General features: G+C 38.4%; 1 protein-coding gene across 4 annotated transcripts in view; it reads left to right on the top strand.

Annotated features, from left to right (window-relative positions):
• BZW2 (basic leucine zipper and W2 domains 2) overlaps positions 1–15,812 on the top strand; it is a gene marked incomplete at its 3' end in the record, with an annotated part of 58,231 nt that extends 42,419 nt beyond the window's left edge. For 2 of the 4 annotated variants that reach the window (XM_082846544.1, XM_082846543.1), the window contains 6 exons: positions 85–194; positions 4,776–4,946; positions 6,744–6,890; positions 8,003–8,141; positions 14,563–14,685; positions 15,350–15,812. In XM_082846544.1, coding sequence (XP_082702670.1) covers positions 85–194; positions 4,776–4,946; positions 6,744–6,890; positions 8,003–8,141; positions 14,563–14,685; positions 15,350–15,378 — 719 coding nt within the window. Of the gene's footprint in view, positions 1–84; positions 195–4,775; positions 4,947–6,743; positions 6,891–8,002; positions 8,142–14,562; positions 14,742–15,349 lie in introns of those variants that run through there. The other 2 variants (XM_082846542.1, XM_082846541.1) reach the window with 1 other exon arrangement.
• Positions 15,813–16,020: the final 208 nt, after the last annotated feature.

Raw genomic sequence — 16,020 nt, 5'->3', positions numbered from 1 at the left:
ACGCCTAATGGGAAATGTTGCCTTGTACATCATCACAAGTGGTTTTTGTGATAAAAGGTTTACTCTTTTTTTTTTTTTTAACAGGCATTGCAGCCTCATTTGCTGTCAAGCTTTTTAAAGCATGGATGGCAGAAAAAGATGCCAACTCTGTTACCTCCTCTTTGAGAAAAGCCAACTTAGACAAGAGGCTACTTGTAAGTGTTGTCTGGGCAAAGGGTTGTATGTTTCATGCTTCTGCCTTGGCTCTGTCAATTGTGATATAATACATAACTGAAATGCCCGAGTCTATGTCGAATTGGAACATGGTTCTTTTTATTTCTGTATTATTGGCAGATAGAAACTAATTCCAGTTTAATCTTTGTTGCATAAATAAATGGAATGATAAAATTAAAGAGTCATAGGGAGTACAGAGACTTTCAAATTTAGAAGTTTGTTGACATAGTGATAACATTTATCAGAATTAACTCTTTTGCAGCTAATAACTATAGAAATGTAAAGTTTTAATATGAAATTTAAAGTCACATCGATCCCACCTAATTAGACATTTGTGATTATCTTGGGTCGTAGGTGAATGACACTGACCTCAAATACACGTTAGTTTGTTAACAAAATAAAAGGTTGGGCTTCCCTGGTGGCGCAGTGGTTGAGAGTCCGCCTGCCGATGCAGGGGACACGGGTTCGTGCCCTGGTCCGGGAAGATCCCACATGCCACAGAGCAGCTGGGCCCGTGAGCCATGGCCGCTGAGCCTGTGCGTCCGGAGCCTGTGCTCCGCAACGGGATAGGCCACAACAGTGAGAGGCCCGCATACCGGAAAAAACAAAACAAAACAAAACTATAAGCTTAAATCAACTATACTTCAATAAAACATTTAAAAAAAAAAAAAAGGTTAAGGAAGATTCCTTGTTTATACTAAGATTCCTTGGAAATACTTAGATATTTAAGAAAGCTAACAAGTTAATAGTAGTAATTTGAAGCTCCCAGTATCATGATTGCTTGATTATATTTTTACTTCTCTTTGTTTTTTTCAAAGAAAATCAAGAAAAATATTTTGTCCTCATAATTCCTATCTGCTCCCTATAATTTCTGCCAGAAGCAACAGCTGTGCAGATGACAGAGATTGCTTCAAGTGAAATTGCTTTTAAAATTTTAGGACAAAGTCTAAAATTGCAAGACATGCTTGCCATCTTCTCTTTACCTAGTTACTTATCTGTTTTCTCTTCCATTGTGTTCTGTGCAAGGATGTTGATTCATGGGATAATTCCAAATCTGGCTCATTGTAAACTCTTTTATTTTCAATGACTTAAAATTCCTTTATCTCTTGAGGTTTACCTAAAATAGCCCTATTTGGGTCTTGGAAGTCTTTAGAATATGATAAAGAAGAAAAATTAAGTCTAGATTCTTGTTAATTTCTGCCATTGATAATACTTTTCATTTAACTTATATTTATTAAGTGCCTGCTCTGTGCCAGGCACAGTCCTAGAAGCTGTGGAGCCAGTAGAGACAGGACAGAAAAGTTTCCTGCCTTCATGGAACCTACTCTCTAGCAATGAAGGGTATATAGAAGTCACAGAAGACAAGTGAATAGGTTGCTGATGTGGGTGGAAGTTCATATGAAGGAATATATTCGTGTCCCTGAGTCTGTTGATTAGCTGTATCTTGGCAAGGCCCCAGCCCTTTCATTCTGGGTCCCAGGCTGAAGGAGCAGCTCACATGTGGGCTATTCTGTCCTCATGGCAGAGGACAGGAACACAGGTGACTGAAGTGAGACATTCCGGTGCTTTAAAAGCTCACCTTCTTTCGTCAAAAGAAGTCACGGAGAAGCCTGGCGTGGGGTAGGAAGATTTAGTCCACTCATGGGCTACTTCTCCACCTGTGAAGACAGATACAGCAAGGAGGGTCTTCACTGAATACTTGTTTAAGGGAGAGGGGTGGGGGGTGAATTATTAGGAACAAAGATACAATTACAACTTAACCACAAAAGACTCAGTTATTTCTTAAAGCATGGTTCCTTAAAGATGCCAATAGGCAGAGCTTGGTTAACTTAATTAGGTTACTTCATTAAAAATTTTTTAATGTATTTCCTTTTTGAAAAATACATATCATTTAACTGTTCTCACTAGGTTTCTTTGTCTACATATGTTTTGAACATGAAAAGCATAGGTAGCAGTTTCTACCAGAAACTCCATGAGGACAGGGTGGCTGTGCCTTAGAACCATGCCTGCCTGATATCATGCCCCCATCCCTGGAAAAGGGAACAATGATCAAGACATTGGCTAGAAACTTTTCTAGGAGCTGAAGATATTGAAAGAAATCAAGCAGGCAACCTGTGCCTTTATGGGGCTTACATTCTGTTTCAGGGGGACAGGCAATAAACTAAATAAACAATTAAAATAATACATGGTATAATAAAAAGTGAAGAGTGCTCCGAGAGAAAAACTAAATAGGGAAGCGCTGAGGAGTGTCAGTGTGGTATGAGAAGGCCTCTCTGATAAGGTGACATTTGTGTGAAGAAGCGATCTATTTAGATATCTCCAGGAAGAGTATTCCAGGCAAAGGCAGCAGAAAATGCAAAGGCTTTGAGGCGTGGCATGTTGGGGACAGCAAGAAAGAGAGGGTAATTAGTAAGAGCAAAAATGTAGGAGATCAGGTCAGAGTCATAGCAGGTCCCCTATCATCTAAGAACTTCGGCTTTTATTCTGAGTAAGATGAGAAGTTTTTTGGAAAAGTCTCTGCAAAACGTGCATAATGTGATTTTGGGGTCTTAACAGGATCTCTCTGGGCTGTTGCATTGGGAGCAGATTCAGGAGGAAGGGCAGAAGTAGGGAGACCTTAATCTAGGGATGAGGTGATAAAGGTTTTTACCTGGGTGGGATTTTTTTTTTTTTTTTTTTTGCAGTACGCGGGCCTCTCACTGTCGTGGCCTCTCCCGTTGCGGAGCACAGGCTCCGGATGCGCAGGCTCAGCGGCCATGGCTCACGGGCCCAGCCGCTCTGCGGCATGTGGGATCCTCCCGGACCTGGGCACGAACCCGTGTCCCCTGCATCGGCAGGCGGACTCTCAACCACTGTGCCACCAGGGAAGCCTTGAGTAGGATTTTTGTAACAAATGCAAACTATGTTCCAAGTTAGTAAAGGTCATGACATGATTTATACTGATTTTAGCTCAGTTTAATCTGAATAATAATTTTTAAGATGTTACGTATCATTCATAAGGACTGTGGTTATAGTTCATAAAAATAAATAAAAAACCACTGGTAACATGTTTGATGATGTCTTACTCTGAACATAACTTTCCATCAGAATTTGCAGTCACATTCTCCCTAAATTGAGTATTGAATGCTGGCACGAGTAACAGAGTAATTATTGCCTTTGGGGTCACACAGCTATGCCCTTAAATATTTCTGGCTGCATAATTTGGGTCAAGCTGCTTAGCCTTGTTGAGACTTAGTTTATTTTTGTAGAAAAATTTCTACTTTCTACAAGTATGAGTAAAATGCCCACCACCTCTTGATTCATAGAAGAAACTCAAAATTAAACTAGTTCCCTGCCCCCACCAATTTGAAAGGCCTCTTGAATGGTAGAATAAATATCAGTGACAACATTTCAGTCAGGTATGAAATGTTTGCTTTAACATGAATGTGTGTTTGATAGCTGCTCCCACCACCTCTGTTCTGACATTTCGAAACTGATGACTCAACAAGGCAAATTATGGGATGATGGTACAGAGAATATTGAAATTTGAGTCATGACAGAAGCCATCTGGCTATGTCCCTATGCTTGGTGGCAAACTTGTTGCAGATCTTTCTTCTGAGATTTTCATTGAAGCCACATAGCCATTGGCCATCTATATATGCAAATCTCACCATCATAAAAGTTTGGATCTATTTTATAGACTCTGCAACAGTCTGAAAAATGTGAGAGCTTTGAAAATTGCCTTCCTTTCTTAGTTGGGTGTTGGCGTCACACAGGGTTAGAACATGACTAAGTGTTCCTGAGACTGCCGAGCTGTGTTAAGGTGAAATGGAAGTGAGGTGAGAATATAAGAGCAGCCATGGTGTGCTGCTCTTTTAAAAAATTTCCAACAGAATTATGTAATGAACTGAAGAGATAGTAGGGCGGATTTAGATTAGATCTCGCCATGAACTTAATTTAGAGCCACCATCGTTAAGAGATACAACAAAAATTCCCTTTAGCTCTGAGCTGTTATTTTAGAATAATAGCAGCATTTTCCTTAATGAAATGCTGAATAGAGGTCCTCGAGATGGTAATAGTCAATGTTGTTTTCCTCATATTATCTCAGATCATTTCAGCATTACTAAAACTGGCTTTGGTCTGTTAACTCATAGTTAAGGAAACAGTGTGGTTAATGATTTCAGTTTTTTCTAGTCGGTTTAAAATAATCCCAACGTTATTCAGGGTTATCATCTTATTGGTACTTAATTTAGCAAATTTAGCTCTGTTTTTGTACGTGCTGCACTTTGATTAAAGTAAAAGAAAAAGGAAATAGCAGTGCCAAATGAGTGCAACTAGTTTATGTAATTTGCTTAGCATTTTTTATTCTCTTTCTTTGTCAAATTGCCTAATTTTGGAAGGTACCTTAGCAGATGCTCAAGAAATATATCCGAGATTTATTCTTTTGAAAAACTCCATCCTTCTTCTTTTCTTCCAAATATGAGATATTCTAAGTGTTCTCTTAATATGAAAATGTTGTTCTTTACGCTTGCTGAAATGTGAATGGCATGTTGTGTAACAGTCTCTCTTCTTTTCTCTCCCAGGAGCTCTTTCCAGTTAACAGACAGAGCGTGGATCATTTTGCTCAGTACTTCACTGACGCAGGTCTTAAGGAGCTCTCTGACTTCCTCCGAGTCCAGCAGTCCCTGGGCACCAGGAAGGAGCTGCAGAAGGAGCTCCAGGAGCGTCTTTCTCAGGAATGCCCGATCAAGGAGGTGGGGACCATGGACTGACATCACTGCAAACCCGTTCAGCGAGAGGGATGATGTAGCCTGTGCAGCACAAGCTTTACCTCCCTTAAGGAGACCTCCCTTTGTTTATTGCTATGAACTCGAGGCCCTTTTCATACCATTTAAATGAGCTCGATTTCAAAGTATTGATTCAGACTCCTCCAGGATGTTCCAGAAAATAATGAGTATTTCCACACAAGTGACTTATTTACCAGGTTGCTATGGTTGTCAAAATGTTTCATCTGTTGAATAGATTTACTCTCCACTAGCAGTATACCTCAATTTATGGTGGTTTTCCCATTTTATTGCAGATTACATAATATGGTTAAGTATTGGGTTAATATATATAGGTTTTAATTTTAAGACAAAAAAGGGGTGATTTTGCAGTCATATCATGGGTAAAGACCAGTTGGACCAGTGGCTCATTGGATTCCACTCATAATAGTTGCATATTCACATAACATAAATACTACCTTCTTGTATAGCTATCTTTCATATGGCTATGATTGTATCTTTTTTTTTTAAGTCCTGCCTGAAGAAAACTTCCTATTTGAACTTTAAAAACTTTCACATGATAATTCAAAAATTGCATAAAGAGTCCTTTCCTTTTGCCACTTACTCCCAAGTCCCAAATCCTCACTATCCTGCGTGCTCGCAGCCTTGCAAGGTACCTTTTGCGGTTTAAGACTGGAGAATTCCAGACTGATGCTGTCCAGCAGGTGGAGGTGTTGGTCCTAAGTCTCATGGCATTAAGGTCAGCAATATATTCAGTAATCTTTCTCCCAGCAAAGAACTTGAACATGATTTAACATGGGGAAAAAAAAGCAAACCAAATAACACTGCGATACCTTTAGGTGCAGAGATGTCACCTTTCTTTGCAGCTGGGGGACTAGGACTTCCCAGTTCCTTCGGTTCTCAAGGCTGCTTAACCCACAGCTGACCCCTCTGTACCCCAGGCCAGCAGGAAAGAAAGCAACGTATTTTCATTAAAAAAAAGGAAGGGAGAAAAATAGCTGTACTACTCACAAAGTAGTACACGTGAGATATATTGATATTATGGTTTTTAATCGCTTCTGAGGCCCTCACCTCTATTTGTGATTCTATTCAAAAGGAGAAAGATTTTTCCAAACAAGTTTAATATAAGATACACTGTTAGGCAGGTTTTATTCCGTACGATCAGGTTTTAGGATACATTTGCATATTTAAAAGTAATTCTGAAGGGAAAATAGCCTGCAGAGGGTTGCTGCTTTGATATGTATCATATGTAAAGTCTTTGCACTTTACAGTTTATTTACATGAGGCATGAGGATCATCAAAAGCAATAATTAAAGAATGAATTGCAGAGAATGCCTTGTACAAGCCCAAGACATTTTTCAAGAGGTTTAAAGTTAAGGATCAGAAGTAAAACTTCACAGCTCTGTTGCCTTCTTCAAACCCCAAAAAGTCAAACTGGCTTAAATAATCTTTGCCCTGCTTTACTCAAAGGGGTTCCTGCCTGTAAGAGTATAGCCCCTAAGAAACCACGATTCTCTTTTTTTATTTTCTATTATCCAGCACCTCCTGGCCAGAGATAAGCCTATTAATTTGGGGACTAAAAATAAATCTGCTTTGAGAACAAATCATTGTGTTTTTCCTGCCTCTTGTAACCGGAGAGTATATGCCAGGAAGGGAGGAACTGAGCAGAATATTTGTCTGCCTCTAACCTTTTACTGATCGGGCACAGTGAGAGGGGAACTCCCCATCTGTCTGTTACTCTCTGACTCCTTTTTTTGTGAAATTTAGGTGGTGCTCTATGTTAAAGAAGAAATGAAGAGGAATGATCTTCCAGAAACAGCAGTGATTGGACTGCTGTGGACCTGTATAATGAACGCTGTGGAATGGAACAAGAAGGAAGAGCTCGTTGCCGAGCAAGCCCTCAAGCATCTGAAGGTACTGGGTCCCAACAAGGCACAGTCTTGGCTGCAGGCCAACTGCAGCTCTTAACAATGTGATAGATGTGTTCTAATCAGTCCAGACACATACTTCCTAGTGTTTTTCTTTTCAAATTTGCCACTACCTAAAATGTTTCAGATGTAAGAGCTTATGAAATACCTAAGGGTAAATTCTTACTAAAAACAATGTCAGAAAATCCACAGAATAGTCATATATTCAATATTTAAAGGGAAATATAGTCTAACTATTGGTTCCCCTTCTACATGATAAAAATTCTTAATGAGTATTTTTTAAGTAAACTACAAGCTGACATTAGAATTTGAAAACTGAGTGGTGGAAGAAATCAACCGATTGTGTAAATTGTATATTTTTGTGGGGAGATACATATGTTTTTGCTTTTATTGTCCTCTCCCTATAAAAGTGTCTTAAGACAAGTGGAAGACTTAGAGCCTGCCTTCAGAGTTTACACTTGAATTGGGAAATCAACAGGTACCTAGTTTAAACTAGGTAGGATGTAAATTCAGATAACTCTCAGTATTTAGGAGGACAGAGCAGTGAGTAGCCTATGCAGGTTAAGTTGACCAGGGAAGGCTCAGAGGAAGAGTTAAGTGTTGAGCTGAGTAGGTCTTAGAGAAAACAACAGCCAAACAACTGGAAGCCAAGGTCATTTGGGACGAAGGGAACAGTATGAACAAAACCATAAAGATGACATGTGAGGGGTCTGCGATGTTTAGGAAGGAGATGCCCACTCTTCCAGTGGCAGAGCCACACTTCAGTGATGGAGGGGTCACAGCAGCCCTGGGAACCTTTGGAACTTAGGAACTCTGTCTTATTTTCACAGGACCCATTAGACAGACACAGTAGCATGGCAGTTATCTTTAATATAGTCAGAATTTCATGTTTGGTTGCTTTTAGTGGGTACAGCGAGAGAAATCTGATAAGGCGCAGGGATAAAAAAATTCATTTTGATTGGTCACAATATTAGAATAAGATAATCGTCAAAGTGAAGATTTTCTAAGCAAACCTCCAGATTATTGTTATGATTCAAGTGGTGTCAGCCCTGCACCTCTCACGAGAGTAAATGGTTTTACTCCCCACTTCTGTTCCAGCAATACGCTCCACTCCTGGCTGTGTTCAGCTCCCAAGGCCAGTCAGAGCTGATCCTCCTCCAAAAGGTGCAAGAGTACTGTTATGACAACATCCATTTCATGAAAGCCTTTCAGAAGATCGTGGTTCTTTTTTATAAAGGTGTGTATCTATGTCGTCCTGCCACTATGTTTCTATGTTTTGTTGAAGCTTTTCGAGGGACAGAGTAGGGGGTGAGGCAGAGGGGGATATAGGTTAATGATAGTCTTTGAGTTTTAGTGATGCAGCCATATTATGTAGAGAGAGAAGGTGCAAACACCGTAGACATGCGTGGCCTGAGGAACCAGCCTGATTAGGCCCCTGTACACTTGTCACTGGTGGAAATTACTAGAAGACTGGTGATGAACTAATAATTTTGGTGGGGAGGGATGGTGAAAAAGACTGTAATTACAAAAAATAAGGTCTGTTTTTGCATTGTAAGGATTAGCTATAACAACGGTGATTACCAAGTGGTTACATATAGTATGTTCATACCTTTTCAGACGCCATAAAGCTGACTTTAAAATTACTGAAATAACTAGCTTTTCACTTTGCATTTTAGTTATTTGGCCAGCCATTCTCCTGTTTTCCAAGGAAATGGCTATTTTTAGAACTTCACATTTACTGTCTTGTTATTGTATTTATAAGGATTAGGTTGCCATGACAACTGGCACAGCCAGTTTATTAAAAATGAATGCTATTAGGGTTGTTTTTTTTTTTTTAACATCTTTAGCTATTAGGGTTTTAACTGATCTCAATCTCTATACCTATAGTATATGAAGAAAATGATCCTGGACTCTTCTTTGGTCTAGGTGTTTGTAGTTTTATGAGGCGGGGGCGAGACGTTTTGAACATTATAAAATGTTAATTAGAAGTTACTGCTATCTTAAATGGCATAACGCAGAAAAGGCTAAAGTATAAATTAATACCAACCAAATGTTTCTTTTCTTTTTGATGTGTTCTTAAAGTTGTCTATCTTGAATGACAAGTTGGGCATTTGGAATGTAAAAATTTTACATTACTGATTACTAGCTGTTTTTAAAACGTTTAATAGCATTTCACAAAGAGTTTTAACTGGCTGTCCAGATTCTTGAAATGCATATGTCTTGCCCACAAGGGTTTGGGTGATCTTTTGCTTTCTCAGCACTAAGGTATTTGGCACAATTTCCATATCAGTGGGAGACTGTGATGACTGCCAAGTCCCATTTGAAATGCAGTAATAGGTGTTTTTCTGTGGCCAGATCTGAACTGGCCCTCTTGGATGTGGTCATGAGATAGCAATGTCCTAAAACTAGGGCTTAAATGATACGCAGGGTCATGAGATAGCAATGTCTTAAGTCTAGGTGACCCATCAGAACCAAACCTGCAGGTCCTATGGCCAACCCACCTGTGCTACCCAGGAGCCAAGAAAGAGGAGCAGCCCCCTGCAGCCAGTAGCCATTCTGTCCACACCGGCCATAGCTGGCCCCATTTTAAACTGGTAGAGAGGCCTGTGGGATAGGTTTCACATTTGCTTCATGAGTGGTCAATATTTTCCACTACAGAAAAGCAAACTGTTTATAAACTAGCTGCCTAAACACATAATTTCCTTTCTTGTTTAATAGCCAACCCAACCAAACAGTGTCTCTTACCAAATCCTTGTTTTTTGCTTTTTTTTTGCGGTACGCGGGCCTCTCACTGTTGTGGCCTCTCCCGTTGCGGAGCACAGGCTCCGGACGCGCAGGCTCAGCGGCCATGGCTCACGGGCCCAGCCGCTCCGTGGCATGTGGGATCTTCCCAGACTGGGGCACGAACCCGTGTCCCCTGCATCGGCAGGCGGACTCTCAACCACTGTGCCACCAGGGAAGCCCCAAATCCTTGTTTTTAACTGAGACGTAGTTGTTTGAGCCTCGTCTACAGCAATACCTCATTTCATTATTATACTTAATTCAAAAAAACAAAAATAAACTACTTTTTATCAGTAAAGGCATTTAAGTGGCATATAAACTATCAAAATCCTATTCTTCAAATTTCTCATTTTAACCATTAATGAATGCCAACATCCTTCCCCATTAAACTTTTTATAACAACTACGAACAGCTAGCAAAACTGATTGCTTTATTTCCTATTCTTCAGCCCCAAATGCTAAGGAACAGTGACCTGAAATTATAAAATAACCAAGCAGTGGGCCCTGAGAAGTAAAAAGAAGAGGCATTAGCTCTTCCTTAGGCCATTGATTAACTAGGTAGTCAGCTTTTTAAAATAGATTGTTTCAGTTAGTGAGGTCTGTGGCAAGTATGAGCAGGCCCAAGGGAACACAGGAGGATAAGTGTCAATAACAGTTTTATTCTGGCTCAGTTATTTGGAAATGAAATCAGGAGGCTTTTTACAAATGGAAACCTAAACTATATCACTGAAAAGTTAGAACTAAATGTCATTTTCTAGGTAATTTCATAATTTTCCACAAAATTATACATACAGGCTGTTTTTTTTAGTAAAATAATTGCATTTTTTCTCTTGAGAACATGGAATCCCCAAGGAATGATTGTTCCATACTACTGTCAGGAGAGTTACTGTGTTTACCTTCCTTTTTGAATAGTAGTTTTTACTTTGACCTTATTTCATCCAACAAACACTTGTGCACCTGGAGACATATATTTCATTTGTTTTTATGAGGATTGGGGTGCTCTTGTTGTGTATCTCATATGCCTAGGAAGGCTTGAGGACAGCATGTATTAAAGCACTCCTTTCCCGGTGCTTGTGTGCACGTGACTCACCTGGAGCGCTTGTTAAAACAGATTCCCCAGGGATTCTGATTCAGTGGGTACAGCATTGGGCCCACAAATTTGCGTTTTAACAAATTTCCAGGTGATGCTGTGACTGTTCATCCGGGACCACTGGTCTAAAGGGTATCGGATGTGAGAAGTGACAAATCCCATGAACCATGGTAACATGGTGAAGATTATACTCATCATTAATTCCATACACACATACACATTTTACAAATAATCAAATAATGTCTTTGTTTCTTTTATCTAGTGATGTGGATCCCTTGACATTTTGCTTTCAAGCAGGTTTTCAAAAATGTAATGGAAATCATTTCTTCTTTCCCATTTTAAGTCTCTATTACATACACCCGCCTTACTGTATTTCCAGAACTTGAGGATAACAGAAACATGAGGGTATGATTCCTCATGTCCCCTTTGAAAACCTAATTACTTAAATGAATGATATTATTAAAGTATTTTTAGATGTTTTATATAAAAAACAGTGGAATAAAAGTGAATAAACTTTAAATAATAATGCTTTTCGGCAATGAAAGGAGAAAGTGGTGGTTGGTCACTCAGTGAAGATTTACTTTTTGTACTAAAATCTAGATTTTTATATTTCTAAGGCAGTAAGAAAAATAGTAAATTCATCACTACTTTTTAAATGTCACATTATTCACTTTCTAAAATAATTTTCTTTCTTCCTGAAGCTAAGTACCATAGTCTCAGCATGTAGGTCTGAAAAATATATAACTACCTTCTCAAGTACCATTAGTATCTCTATCATGGCTTTTATTGTTTGCAGATATTTCTTAGGTTAAATTCTGTTCCTCACGCACATTTTTCTAAAAGAAGTTTCTTATTCTTGTTCTAAAAAAAAAGGTTATTTGCCTTCTCACCATATAGTGCCAACTTTTTAAGGTAAATTATTTTTGACTTGTGTCCCTATGTGCCACTGCTAATAAAAAGTACTGAATTTTCTAAGTTCCAAGTGACACAGTTTTCAACTTAAATATTTAAATAACTAACGTTACCTAAAACTTTGCAGTTCTCAAACCACTTTTACAATATTGTCTCTTTGACCCTCGTGAAAACCCAAATTTTGAATTATAACTCTACACATTGAGACATATTTAGTTTTTCTCATCAAGTTCATCGATTTGTACATTATACATTTATTGAATGCAAAGTAGATGGCAGATCTTATGTTATTAAAGGCTGGGAATGAGATGCTGAACAAAATAGTCCTTGACTTCCTAGATTTCAGAGTGTAGAAGAAAATCAAGAAACATAATCACCTGTCAGTGGCTAAAATAAGGCTCGTACAGATAGATGCTGATGAAGAGTGAAAGGATGATAGAGGAGGGGCCCCTAACTCAGAGCTGAAGCTAACTTGGAGAAAGAACAAGGAAGGCTCAAGGGACACAAGCATTTCACCAGAGATGATGAAGAAGTTGGCCACATCGAGGGGAGAGAAGTGTACTGTAATGTGAGGGGGTTCTGTGCAATTGTAGAATGTCTTCCTTTCTTGCTGTACTTTTACTGATCCTCCGTATTCCTAGTATGCATTTTGGGAGATCCCAACACTTTGTCATCTTCATCTCCCAGTTATAATGAACTCCTCTCCCTACTTTTCCTTAGTGGGAAAAAAAAGTTCTCTCTCTTCTTCATTTGTCAAGGAGTTCCTTCCTTTTAAGATGAGACGTTTCCCTACACAAAAGTTGACTTTCTTTCTGGTGTTCGTGCTTTGCCGCAAAGTCGCCCTGTGTAGGTGCTTATGTCCCTTCTTTATTATTTTATTCCCCTGGGACTAGAAATTTGGTCTTGCAGCAGGTGTTTATTACTAAATTAGCTTCTCCTAAGAACTCAGCTCTGCACAGTTTGTCTGATTTTCAGTGGATGAGACATCCTATAAGTTTTACCTGTCATGTACTGTCCTTTTCACAAGCACAGTCACTGACAAGTATTCTAGTAGTTGCATGGCCTCTTTCGGCCTCTGTGGGGCAATAAAACTCTCAACCTTCAGAGAATGAGCTCTCAGCCTTCAGAAGGAAAACCTGAGACAAAGAGTATCGCTAAACTACACTCTCCGTTGCCTTTCCAACCTGTACATTGTGTCATAACATGATTCATTAAGGGGAGGAGAAAAAAGAGAATTTCTCTTTACATGTTTAATTGTATGTTTTGTTTTATAACATTAGCAATAGCAGTTATATAGTACATGCATATAATTTATAAAACAAAAAATACACATATGTTGTGTGTACACACTCAAAATTGTCTTACTGATAGGGGAGCATGATCAAAACAGTTTGGAAATTATTGGTCTAAATCACAGGCATTTTAAACATGTCATAAAAACAAATTATATAAAAGGGACTTTAAAAATCCATGTTTGAGCTAATTAGCATTCCTGAAAGGTTTCTGCAAAGCCATCTTACCCAGTAACAGGTCACTTCCTTGAGCTGTAAAGCATCTGCTCCTCATTGGTATGAAAACTGGACTTTGATGGCAAGAGGTAGGAGAATTCTTTCATCATTGTGAGTGGGGAGTGTAGAGCTGGAAGCACAAGAAACTAAAAGACTAGAAGCTAAGAGTAATTCCTTAGGGCTCCTGGTTATAATTTTTATATCTAGTCCTTATATGTGAATAAATCTAGACTTCCTTCTTCCTTTGCAAAATGTAGTGTATTTAATGACCAAAATAAAACAAACTTTATATTTTCTAAAACCAGTCATGTGCATTTTTAGTCAATTTGACCTCTTCAATTGAATCCAAGAGCCAATTATTAATTTTAAAAAAACAAAGTTTTTGTTATGAAAAGATCACTGAGGTTTTGAATGAAACCAGTATCAAATCATTTCTCTTGTTTTCATAAGTTAAAGGTATATTTTAACTGCAAAAACATCATTAGAATGATTTATCAGCATTTGCAATGGATTGGGCAGGCGTTGGGGATGATAATAAATCCTTTTTATCTGTCTTCCATCTCATTTCCCACACCAAAATCCCAAAAGATAACCCATTAGAACATTGGCAAAGTCTGTAGGCTATTTTTTTCATATTCCCCTTTCTATTCTTAACATTAAATATTCTAAATTAATGGTAACTTGAGGGTATCAAGGAATATTTGTGGAATTTAGAGTTCTAGGTAATAGTTAATAGATAACACTTTTTGTTTCTCTCCTAACAGTGTACAAGGAAAACATTACTCATGTGATTTAGATATTGTGCTGTGGGGAAGTAAATTTAGGACTTAGCGATAGAGTACTCTAGAACTTTGGATTATGTGTGTATTGGTCCCATGGTACACCCAGGAAGCTCATCATTATATTTAATTATTAACATTATTATTGCATCCTGTCTGCATTTTTTTCATTTGCTTTCTTTTCCTCCTAAAGTAAATCCCCTTGAAAGACCAGTCATTTGTGGTTGCTGCTTAATCAAGATGTGTTTGCAGTTGGTGGCAGGACACAGAGTGTTCTGAAAGGCTGGAATTGATGATTCATTGGCAAAATTACAAAATAACCTAGTTTCCTGCCAGCAAATTAGCACTGTGAGATTTTCAAGTCCCAGTCCCATCACCAACCCTCCCCTAACTACTAAAATACACAGGGCACTGCGCTGTATGGAAATAAGCTTGGTTCTTGTCTTCTGATAAGTTTCAATACGAATTTCTTTTATAAAAGAGCTTTAATATTTGAAGTGATTGCTTTCTATTAAACTATAAGACATGAAGTTGCTTTAAAACATGACATGTATGTAGTAGGTTTGAAACCTTTGATTTGAAATTGCAGCTGATGTGCTGAGTGAAGAAGCGATATTGAAATGGTACAAAGAAGCACATGTTGCCAAAGGCAAAAGTGTTTTTCTTGACCAGATGAAGAAATTTGTTGAGTGGTTACAAAACGCAGAAGAAGGTATGATTCCATTTAACAACTCTGGTGACCATTTAGCAAATCCTTTCTCACTATAATTCAAAATAGCTCCCCCCTCCACAGATTTTTCTTGCCTTCCTAAAACTAAAGTTCTGAGGTGTGTTCCACAGCATTTTGTCCACCTCTTCTTAGCCTTCGTTTCTGAATCAAGGCAATGAAAATTTCTGCAAGATAAACAAAACAAAACCAAAACCTCTTAAATTATTCCTAATTTAAGGGACAAAGAGGAAGAAATAATCAGCAGCTGTGAAAGGAAAAAAATACATTTGGCTTAATCACTTTTATGGGATGATATCGGTTTTTATGGCGCCTTTACCAGTTGACTGGTATTTAAAATGGCAGTACAAGTTGGAAGAACAATAATGATGAGACTTAATCCAACTAAGCGTGAAAAGTTGCAGATCCAGAAAAATATAAATGGTTTTCGTCACCAATAATATTTCTGAGCATGTTGCATTTTTAGAAAGGTAATTTCGTTTAAAAGCAAAAAGGAGCAAAAGTTTGCTGCCTGCCCCTCATATATGACTCTCTTACCTAGTAAATGGATGCCTAGGCAAAATGTCTTTTTTAGTGGGGGAGGGAGATAGAGTAGAAATTCTTTCATGACCTTATTTAAATGACCTGACTTTTCTTTCTTCTCTCCTAGAATCTGAATCTGAAGGTGAAGAAAATTAGACAGCTCAAGAAGCACAATACCTAGGTCACCACACAACACTCTTACGGGGAATGCTGAACCATTTGAGAAGAGAAACTTGGCTTCTGTTTTCACAAAGGAAAAAAAAAATAGGATAGGCTTCCCTTGTGCAGAGGGGGAAATGGTTTTTGTTTTTGTTTTGTTTTTAAATGGAGCCCTGAGGCATCAGCTATTATACTTGGGACTCTACCTCTCACTCACTATATGCTAACTTAAAGCCATTCAACAGGGAGTCCAGTAGGTGTCTGAAATTAAATACTCCACAGACTCCTCTTTTTTAGCTGTATTTTTCAGGTACTGTGTGGTGAATGCCCCACTGGTGTCTATTACAGGGCCACTTTGGTAGTTGTGTATCTGCTCGTGTATGTGATTTGACAAACAGTTTTTTAAAATAAATGGCTTTTTAAAAATCTGGGCTTATATTTTCAGAGCTTTTATTTCTTTACTGTTCTGACTTCTTACACAGATGACATTTCAGTGTTAGGCTTTTTTTTCCCATCCAAAATGCTGAATTGTTCTTGTCTATGAAAACACTTCTGTTCCTTTTATCATCATAACTAATACACTTCACTTATCTTTGTAGTGAAATAGAAATCAACCCCAAAATACAGGCACATAGCAGT

Source organism: Leucopleurus acutus (genome assembly GCF_964270905.1).
Source record: "Leucopleurus acutus genome assembly, chromosome: 9".
In the NCBI taxonomy this organism is placed as follows: domain Eukaryota; kingdom Metazoa; phylum Chordata; class Mammalia; order Artiodactyla; family Delphinidae; genus Leucopleurus; species Leucopleurus acutus.
This window is presented reverse-complemented; position numbering and strand designations above follow the sequence as displayed.